The 10929-nt window shown below is 31.8% G+C and overlaps 2 protein-coding genes across 3 annotated transcripts; one reads left to right on the top strand and one right to left on the bottom strand.

Moving 5' to 3' along the window:
• The first annotated feature begins 1001 nt into the window (after positions 1 to 1001).
• Positions 1002 to 4232, top strand: LOC138943268 (uncharacterized). Its single transcript, XM_070313941.1, has 9 exons — positions 1002 to 1228; positions 1841 to 1941; positions 2027 to 2315; positions 2412 to 2510; positions 2572 to 2723; positions 2941 to 3091; positions 3325 to 3463; positions 3687 to 3862; positions 4085 to 4232. The coding sequence occupies exons 1-9, from the start codon at positions 1009 to 1011 to the stop codon at positions 4165 to 4167; spliced, it is 1410 nt and encodes a 469-aa protein (XP_070170042.1). The 5' UTR covers positions 1002 to 1008; the 3' UTR covers positions 4168 to 4232.
• Positions 3134 to 10584, bottom strand: Swi2 (Protein singed wings 2). Of its 2 annotated transcripts, XM_070313940.1 has the most exons (11): positions 10322 to 10584; positions 9015 to 9182; positions 8666 to 8828; positions 8217 to 8373; positions 6293 to 6441; positions 5982 to 6176; positions 5610 to 5768; positions 5228 to 5338; positions 4812 to 4901; positions 4587 to 4698; positions 3134 to 3444 (listed from the first exon to the last, which is right to left on the bottom strand). In XM_070313940.1, exons 1-11 carry the CDS (start codon positions 10342 to 10344, stop codon positions 3401 to 3403), a joined length of 1371 nt encoding a protein of 456 aa, XP_070170041.1. In that variant the 5' UTR covers positions 10345 to 10584; the 3' UTR covers positions 3134 to 3400. The 2 variants fall into 2 exon arrangements, with proteins under 2 accessions (XP_070170041.1, XP_070170040.1); XM_070313939.1 differs by lacking the exon at positions 3134 to 3444 and having other exon boundaries at positions 4408 to 4698.
• Positions 10585 to 10929: the final 345 nt, after the last annotated feature.

The following is a 10929-nucleotide window of genomic DNA, read 5'->3' as shown; positions in this document are numbered from 1 at the left end:
AGAGAGAGAGAGAGAGAGAGAGAGAGAGAGAGAGAGAGAGAGAGAGAGAGAGAGAGAGAGAGAGTGAGTTGGCATATGAAGAAAAGATAGTTAATAGAGAGTCAATAGATATATAATATAGTTACAATAGTAAAAAATATTTAATTAAAAGATACCTAAAAAAATATATTTTAGAGTAATTTTAATTTTAATTTTTGAGTCCTGTTTTTTTATATATTAAATATTTGTATGTATTATATTTAGATAGAGTTTACGAATATTCTTTCATGACAATTACACGAGTCTTTCTTCAATTATAGTTCCTTAAAAGAGAGATGCTAACATCATTTATATATATTAAGTCTAAATTTAAATTTATATAGATCCATATTAGTTGCGTGTGTTCCGCAATGCGCATCGTATAACCTTCGATCTGTCGCGATTGAAATCGTTGCAATGATTTTCGAATATATCATTATATGAGTGTGTACTTTTTTCATACGAAGTTTACTACATTAAAAATAATTATAACGCTGATTATAGCAGAAATAATGTAAAAATCATTTCTTTTACGATTTTAAATTGCAATATATAAATTGCAATATATAAATTTTTTAACTTTTTATTAAATACTTTAAAAGAAAAAAATTTGAAAGATGTGGAAAAAAAAAGGTCTTAAAATATGGAGAGAGTAATTTCTTTGTACCAAAATTGATAAATTAATCGTATAAAATTATTAAATATGATTTTTACGATTTAATTTCACAAAATAAATGCTTTCCCTCTCTATATACTAAATAATAATGACAGAGTTCAATTTTTATTTATGCGACCTGATAAAATTTTCTATCGCAAAGGATACAGATCGCGCTCTTACGTTGTTTGTCTCATGACATTTTCCACCCGTCAATTTTCCATCCGCGAAAGATGTAAAACCGTAATCCTCGTGACCTGACAGATTTCTCGCGCCGATCTCGATGAAATATTCATCACGTCGTAGACAGATCCGCGAAAAGAAGGAATCCTCGAATGTCCAGCGGAAGCGCATCGTTCGCCGATACGGCGTCGTCGCATGCCAAACTGGAACCGCCGAGATCGTTGCACGGTGTCGAGGATGCTGAGATCATTTGGGACACCATTACACGGCGATTTCCGCAGGCGGCGCCGCTTCTCTGCGAGATGGAAACGGTGATTGAACGGGCCGAGGATCTGTTGCAGCAGCTCAAGACACCCTGCTCTCAAGGAAATGGTACAATTTAATTCGATCAGGAAAATCTTCATGGCACGTTGTGGTGCGCTCTTACAGCAATTTCTCTCAAACAATTCAGAAATTTTATAATTTGTATGTGAAATTTAAATTTATCACGTAATAATAAAATGGCTTGAATAATAAAATAACTTGAAATTAATGATTACAATAGCGTGATCTAATTATGCAGAGTTTGAGTTTATTCATGCATCTGATTAACCTCATTATAATTATCACGCTATTAAATTAATGGTATGCATGATAAAATGGGAAATACAAATAATTTATTCACGAGGAAAATTTATCTTTCATAGAAATATATACATAGACGACCTACATCCATTTCCCTTTTCAATTATATTTGGATTTAATAAATGGGTTTATTGACGAAATTATGTATAAATTATGCGTCGATTTGATTTTATAAAGTTAGCTTAATATTTTTAGTTGAACAATTAAAAAATTTTTATTAAAATATTTGCGACGTAATATCGTCGCGTTTATAAATATTTTGAAAATTTCAACAATTCTCCCTAAATCTCTTGGATATTCACAACGTGATAATATTGTCTAATATTAACTATTGTCCGATACTCATTTGATATATTGTAGACACGTCCAACTCGTTTCACACAGCTCTTTACCCGGATTCTCGGGACTCTAACACGACGGTAGTGTCTGATATAGACTTTGTTCTCGCCGAAGAAACGAATGTATGTAGATCAGCATATTCTCCACTTATTGTAACATTGCCATTTTACTGATCAGTATTTTTAACGAAAGCATGACTTTTCCAAGATTTTCGAACGCCCCGAAATTATGGAGAATGTTGAAATGCAACTTACGACGCAAGGCAATATTGACGAAAGGCAAATCGAGTTATCTCAACATCATAGCGAACAATCCATTCAGCGTGAGATGAAATATCCCGATCAGAGATACCATTCGAATTCACCTTCAAGAGTCGATAAAGTCATTCAACATTTCAAAACGAGTTCGACGAATAAATGTCAGAATTCTCAGGGGGAATCAGACACGAATGTAACGGATAGTAGTGATAAAGGGATCGGTGTTAGCCGCGAGGAAAGTGAGTGATATGACATTTATAAAAAGTAGAATCCTATGAAAATACTCGTTGCTGCACGGACATCTGAAAAAAAATCTATAACGTTACGTAATCTAGAATTGATAGAAACAATAGAAGAAAAGAATAGTTTGGAAGGGTGGACAAAAATAGCTGATAACGCATTACGAGAATGGCACAACGATATTGAAAATATCGGTATATTTATAGTATATAAAATTCCTTTTGCGATTAATAACACAAATAATACACAAAATAGATATAAATTTGCTTTTAGATGATAACGATTCAGAAGCTCAGCCAAACATGAATATAGATAATTGTTTGCTTATGATCAATAAATGTGATGAAACTGACATTTATAAATCTAACAAGACCGATAATGTAGAAATTATAAATAATAATTTGCAGGTATCTCGATACTTTTATATTATACTTATAATATGCTTAAATAAAGCAGACGTTTCAATTTGCCACGCATATCTTTTCAAAATAATATTCAAATTCTCATAGATACATATCTCTATTGGATTTTCTAATTTAATTTATTCTTTGATGGGATGTGCCCTTGATTTATGCAAAATTATTTTTACTGCTTTACTGCGATAAAAACCTTTACGTATTATAGGATATCGCTGCAAAATATTCAATTGCAATTCCTCGTTCGCCGTTGACTATCCTTGAGGAATATGCGAAGCGGTGCGAAGTGTCAATCAAATACGAGTACAAACCGAAACCGAATCTGTATGTGATAAATGGTGATCTGTGTGGATTTCGCGGTAGTACTTTATATTTTATACAAACAGAGATTACACACGGAATATTATCGTTTATTATTATAAATGTTAGACATTATTCTTTCATTGACTGTCAACGATGCAAATTACAAAATACTCTTTTTATTTCTTTAATTATTATTTTAATAACTCTTGCCCTTTATAAATCTCATGTCCAAAATGTTGCAAGTGCTTCTTTATACACGTTGTTAAACATAGTTTGGATAATGTGCCAGCAATGTCTTGTGCCGTGACCAAGGATCTGGCCAAGAACGAATTGGCGGCAAAAATATTATGGATGATGGCCGAGCGTCAGATGGATGGCTCGAAACTTTCGTCGTTCATGTGCGGATTATCTGATTTTTCGCGAGAAGAGTAAGTTCAATAAATGTAACGCTAATATAATAAATCGGAACATAAATTTTAGCAATATAAAGTTTGTCGCAGTAATATTCTAAGAAAACCATCCATTTTATATGACATCAAAAAAATTGAGTACAAACATAATGAAAATTAATTTGTAGTTTAAATGTATGCACATTCAAAAGTGTAAAAAGAGTGTACGTTTATTTTCTGACTTCTTATATCTGGCACTTAGGATGTTAGAGATAATGGCACATCATCGAGGCAAATTAAAGAGCGCGTCGCAAAAGCTCTACAAATTTTGTCTCGAGAAAGAAGAAATTACTCCCGAGTACTCTATTCGCAATTTAAAAACAACTCAAGGATTTATGTACGAAGCTCAATGCGTAGCTTTAGGTCGTGTTGGAATTGGTATGCTATTTTGAAATATAGAAATGTCAATATATTAAATCAATTTTGTATAAATTTTTTTATTCTCGCACAAAGTTAATTTGACATTACTTGATCTTTCAATAAAAGAAAATTTTCCATAAGAGAAGCACAATATTTTATGACGCGTTCCTTTCCTAATATTCAAATAATTATTAATAATTTAATATAATATTTTTTAATATATATATATTTTTTTTTTAGGACAAGGTTCTAGAAAGGATAGTGCTAAGATTGCGGCTGCTGAAAATTTGTACCAGATATATATTCAACAAGCGGAACAATAAACGATGTAAGCTGATATCACTCGAAAGATTTGTTCATACCAAATATTAAGATATGATTTATTCTTTACTTGCTTTTAATAATAAAATTTAAAAACATACAGTTATTAGATGACTCGAATTTTTCTAAATTTGATTTAAAAACACACATTCAATCTTTTTTATCGTGTTAAAAAAAAAATCGATTAAACTCAAGCTCGCACACACATAAATGTGGTTACAAGATAAATATACTAGGAAGATTGTAATTAAGAAGATATTTTCATGCAAAGATTTCAGATATTATAATCTCCATTGCTCTAATAATTAAACACGTGATTCTTTTTACAAGAGACAAAAGTAGCATTATCATGGTATTTTGGTGACAATCCAAGGTAGCTTTCCAGTTTTCTTAAAAGACCAATAATCGTACAGAAGCTTACCGAGCACGAGGAATATTAATGATGCTAATACAATGTTCAAAATGTCGAGGGGATGAAACCAAGAATCTTCATCCACTGAAATGCAGATCTCTGTCCGCGTAAGATCGCGAATCTACAAGTCCATTTTATTACATTAAAGAGGGATGTAATTGCATCTCAATTTCATTATTCATGCATGTATTTCTTAATAATACGTCTTGATAAGAAAGGCATGCAAGTAGTCACCTGCTTGTTCGAATTATCGTTTTCGCTCGTAACAGCGCATCTTACGTCGTTGATATCTTTTACTAAATTTGAATGTCTGATCAAGAGATCCTATAAAAATATAAATAGTAATTTCGTTAAATTATTAAAAATTATGAATTACTGACGCCTCAATCAACCGTCTTAAATTATAGAATGTAATATTAAATTCGTAAATATCTGATATATTAAAAATTAGAGATTAGGTTTGCTATCGCACATTTTTTTTTATCTCTTTCTATCTCTATTTATTTTTTATCCATTCTTTTATAATTCTTTTATAACACGAAATTTGAGATAGAGAATGTGCCGATCTTAATCAAGCAAAATAATAATTAATCGCCAATCTTATTCGTATAGTATATACGAATTGTACAATATTATCAATTCAAACATACCTGAAAGCTCGGCGTAAAATGGCAATCGCACGTCCACGAATTATTGCCAAAATATAGGCCCGCCACATTGCCGTTGTGCAACAATGCGTTTTCCAGAGCGTAAGTAGGCAACTGAAAGACACAGAACAAAGAATCATAAATTATATCTGTAGTCTAATCCGCTTATTAAATAGTAACGAGCTCTATCTTGGTATGAAACAACGCCGATTCTTTATATATAATCTTTTTGAATCGTATTTATTTTCGATTCTCTTAATAATCATTTATCGGATAAAATTATAATTCAATCATCTTTTTCTTTACTTCAACACGTCTATCGCGCAAATTTAATTTTATTAAGTCTCCGCAAATAGTTCGATTTATTTTGATACGGTAAACTAACATCGATCAGTTTATTCCCTCGAAGATTAAGGAGCCGGAAATTGTCTAGCCAATCTGATCCTTCTAGCCGAATGATAGATTCTACTAGATTATCGTCTATGTAAAGATCGAGAATCGACTTGTAGGCGGGATTTGTCGTGAGTGGAATTAAGTCCTTAATCTACACAGGAAAGAAGAAATTAAAAATATTTCTATCACTTCATACGTATTTTATTATCTAATACGTATTTTATTATATAATCACAAATCTTTATCTGCAACATATATGCTATACACTATATACATACATGAATTATATTTCATGTGACATCATCTATATAATGTTAATTTATATGAGATCAAATAATCATTAACGAGAATCAGATAATAGAACCTTATTTCCGGTTAGGCGAAGGGTCGTCGTATTCGCGGGTAAAAAATTGGGCATTTCAGTTAGACCGCGATGGCTACAATTGACTGATGTAAAAGCTATAAGCTGTTTATGCGTAAACTCTCTATTGCCCGCACGTCCAACAACATAAATCAATTCACAATCGCAAACTGTTTGTTTGCATTCCTTTTTTAATGTCTGAAAATCAAATTGATGCGGTCAATATGCAAGGAATTTAATATACAATATACTGGATATTAAATACATTCTACCCAGCTTTTCAGTTGTAAGGGAAGAGTGTATTTTCTCGTTACCGCGATTATCTCGACGATCGGGAGAAGCGGTCTTCCATCATACGGCGTAGCACAAAGTAATTTGTCTTTGTCGACGACTTTGCTCGCGGCTGATCCTACGTTGGGGTCCAAAATCCACGCTGTATCCTCCGTACATCTCAATGGATTACCTTCGTCAGTATATCTTCATTAATTATCCATGACGCGCACATTAATTGTACGTGATTCCCTGATTAAACAATTCGTCGCTTCGAGGACTAAATATCTCCGTAATTACAAGAGAAGATATTACAGAATTTCAAATAGTTTAATATAAATTTTAATCAAATTTTTTTCATTATTCGTATTTATAAAAGTTCTTGTGCGTGAATGGAATATATGTACATTTTCACTAAGATCTAGGTAGATCTATACAGAGTGTCCGTTCATAAATGTCCGAGCAAATATCTCACAACTGATTGAAGTTGCAAGAAAATTTAATAAGAGAAATTAATACAGTTTTTAGTCCGCAATAAAGCGCATATAAAAAAAATTTTTTTACTCGTAACCTTTTCAAGTTATGAAGGTCATCATCATCTTTTTTTTTTTTTTTTATGAAACCCCCTATTTCTTATTGCATATTCTTAGCCCTTCTTGAGACCTTTCCAAAACACTTTAATAAAGTGTTTTTTTATTAAATATTTTTCGAGTTATTTTACATCTTGATCTTAATCTGATATAAGTCAATCAAACATAAACGAGACTGTTCGAATAGGAGCAGGATACTTTAACGCTCGTTATTATGACAATATTGGATTGTTGGTAAACATGTCTAGATTCGCTCTTAAACTGCGCGTTTATGTCTACAATCGTTTGTTTAATAGTAAGCACAATGAGTGAACAGAAGGTGCCTGGTCTCGATTGCGCAACGCATAATTATTAAATTTATAATGCACAAACGCACATGTGTTAAATCAGCTAAAATTTTGTGCAGATTATGTGTACAGTTCGGTAAGAACACATTATCGAAGTCTCAAGTGCAAATGGCATAAATTTTTCTTGAAGGTCGTGAAAAAGTTGCAAATTTGACTTATGCGTGTCGAGCATTACGCCTGAGAATATTCAACAAATTCGCCATTTTATTTGAGACAACCGACGAATAACTGTTCGTAGAATTAATAAAGGGATAATGACATAATGGCATACATATAGAAGTGTGTAAACAATCATTGAGAACGAGTTACAATTTTGAAAAATCACTACACGATGGCTGCCTCGAATTTCGAATGCAGATCAGAAGGGCCGAAATCTCTCAAAGACTTTTGGATCGCCATGCAAACAGAATGAGACGCATTTTTGATGCGCATTCTCACGTATGATGGATGTGTTTGAATCTCTTAAAAAAGCCTTCGCCTTGTCCTGCAGCAGGGATAAAAAAAACTGCCAGTGCGGTGGCAAAAATGTGTGAATATTAGTAGATGTTACGTAAAAAAAAATAATATTGTGTTAATTTTCACGTGTAATAATGAAATAAATAATTTTTAAACAAGTTTTATTTACATTTGATCCATTCATGTTTATTATGTATTTTGATATAAAATACATAATATGCACAAAATATGTACTTTATATCAAAACATGTATATCAAATTAAGATATAAAATAAGTCGAAAAATACTTAATGAAAAAATATTTTATTACAATGTTTTGAAAAAGTGTAAAAAAAGCTATAAGAATATGCAATAAAAATAGGGAGTTCCATTTTTAAAAAATGATGATGATCTTCATAACTTGAAAAGGTTACAAGAAAAATTTTTTTTTTTACATGCGCTTTATTTCGGACTAAAAACCGTGTTGATTTCTCTTACCAAACCTTCTTGTTGACTTCGATCAGTTGTGAGATATTTGCTCAGACATTTCTGGACACCCTGAGCTTCTCGTAAAGGCTTCATGAAATCCTTCTTACCAGCCAAAAAAACATGTTCCAATGCAGGCACATTGAAAGCTGTTACGTTGATCTCTTCGAGAGTATTGTTTCTTAAATCAAGATATCTCAAAGATCGCAGATTAGAAAACGCATCTTTAGGCAATGTATGCAGTTTGGTGCCGGTCACATTGATTTTCTATTAATATAAACATCTCCCCACCAAGTTCTTATAAATATTCTCAAGACAAAATATACATATGTGCATAGGATATATAATATCTTGTATAAAAATGAATTTTCATGATCAATATATTTCGATACAAATTGCTAATTTCTATTTTACTCTCTGACAATCGGTAGACGACGAAATAATGTTATAATTATTATTATTATGTCATTGTTCATGAAAATTCGGATAAGCAATTTTAATAAATTCTAAACACAAAATTCTCAATTGTTCTCCGAGCATTTGACAAGCATTTCTCTACCTCGAGTAATTGCGCATTGATCGGAAATGCAGTTGACAATTGAGTTAAATTACTGTTCATGATTATTAACTTTCGCAAGAACGTGAATTCCCGTAAAACCTCATGCGGATCAAACGTTGCTTTTGGCCACTTGCAAAGAATGAGAATCTGCACATTTTCAGCCCTAAAAATACACAGTGTCATCCACAGTGATATCATCGTAGACAATGTATCAAATTGCAACCGCAAATTTCAAACACTTTAATTTTGTGTCGAGAAATTAACAGTTCTCTAGCTCGATAATTAAGGAAATGCCTGAAAGTGTAGAATTTATATTTTTAAATTTATTTTTCAGCGTCAATTTACTTACTTTTCTTTCCATTCGTCTTTAAGACCGTTGAAACAAACGAGACGTTGCCGACTTTTCAAAAAATCGCATTTGGGATAATCGTTGGTCTGTGGATGATGCCAATAACAAATATCGTCGTCATTTATAAAACCATTCGAGAAATGTACGTATATATAGAAAAATGCGATTCTGTAATTGAAATGATTTTATTGTATAACCGAGAAATTTTGAGAAATCGAATTGCTGCAAAATAATCGCAATGGTATGTTTTTTAATGAAAGTTATATATATATAGATTACAGTTCATTATTATAATATTTAAACATTTGCATACGATTAAGCAAAGTAAAATTTATTTTTATTTAATCATATAATAAAATTTAGCAGTTTATTTAACGATGTTACATAATTCATAGGCTCTCGTGAAGATATGTGACGGAAGTGGGTGTGTTAGCACGTGAGAGATTTATAATCTTCATTACTTGTCAGCTTTTCATCATTTGCACAAGACGCGATAAAGAGACCAATGCACCGTATGGTTGTGTTGCCCGTTATTAACTTACATATATAATTTAATACCTCACATATTTAATATCTCTCCCTCCTCTATCAATTTTAAACCGTTAAACAGCTGTCATAACTTATCAGTGCTGTTTAACGATCGATTTAACTTAACTTTTCAAATAATTCTGTTTCATGTTTATGCCTAATGAGCGCGAACAAATCACGAGACGCAAATATCTTCGTGCTTACCTTTAATTGTCAACGCGACATTTGCCGCGCTGATACTAAATATCGTGCAAATATTGTTACAGTTATCTCTTCGACTAACGATGGCCCATCCACCGCGTAAAGAATTCCGTCACAAATTTTAGCAATAATATGATTTATTGATAATTAAGTGCGACTTTTCTATTTATGCGCAACACAATAGATGTTATGTACGCATAAATGCATACATATCATCTGTTCAGTAATTATTTATAGATCTAAATTAAGGAGAGCTATTTTTTAAGATAGTCTGAAAATAGTCTGCATTACGCTAACATCATTCTTTGATTGGTAATTATATTAACTGTCAATAAGTATCTAGCAATATAACGATAAAAGATTCTTAATAAAATTTTATGAACGCGTTTTTTAATGATTCCTAAACACGAATCAATTTGCAATTAATATACATTTCATGCATATTTCAAAGGATTTTATATAACTTTAAAGAAACTATTGCGTACAATTCTTTACAAATTATAAACAAGACTAATTTATTGTATTACTCTGTGCAAGATATTAGATCCAGAAAAATAGAACAAAATTTAAATACTCACAGAAAGATTGGTTGCGCTATCATTTTCGTCGCGTAAAATATCAAAATACTATAAATAAAATTAAATGTTGTGTTTGCAAACAAATATATTTGTTTATCACAAGCAAAGTTTATGAAAATTTTGTGTCACTTGGCACTTTTTTAACGCGATGTTGATCTGACAACAAACTCGCATCACATGTGCGATCACGGCAGGTGTCGTTTGAAGAATGACAGTGATGCTAATGAGAAAATAGAATCCGGCGTGTCAGCAGGTGAATAACTAAAACGATCCGATGGCTTAATGTGTAATGAACATATTGCGCGATAACGAGCGAAAGATGCGGAGATGTAATTTGCCTAGTGCAGCGATATAGATTATGATAATGCGTTTATCAAACAATGAAATTCAAAACATCAAGTGGTGAATGACGCATTATTACAAAAACTATCGATCATCTAAAGAAATTGTAAAATGTAAGAATATGTAAAGTATTTTAACATAGTAATATATATACTTTATTTAACTTCAGCCATATAGCCAAGAAGTAGACTTGGTTTACAAATTGTCCTTATATCCACACATACCTCACACATACACTTTCATGCCTCTTACGATTCTAAGACCAG

The sequence above is a fragment of the Polyergus mexicanus genome, unplaced genomic scaffold (assembly GCF_030449975.1).
Source record: "Polyergus mexicanus isolate NDT 795.1 unplaced genomic scaffold, iyPolMexi1.0 SCAF_26, whole genome shotgun sequence".
In the NCBI taxonomy this organism is placed as follows: domain Eukaryota; kingdom Metazoa; phylum Arthropoda; class Insecta; order Hymenoptera; family Formicidae; genus Polyergus; species Polyergus mexicanus.
This window is presented reverse-complemented; position numbering and strand designations above follow the sequence as displayed.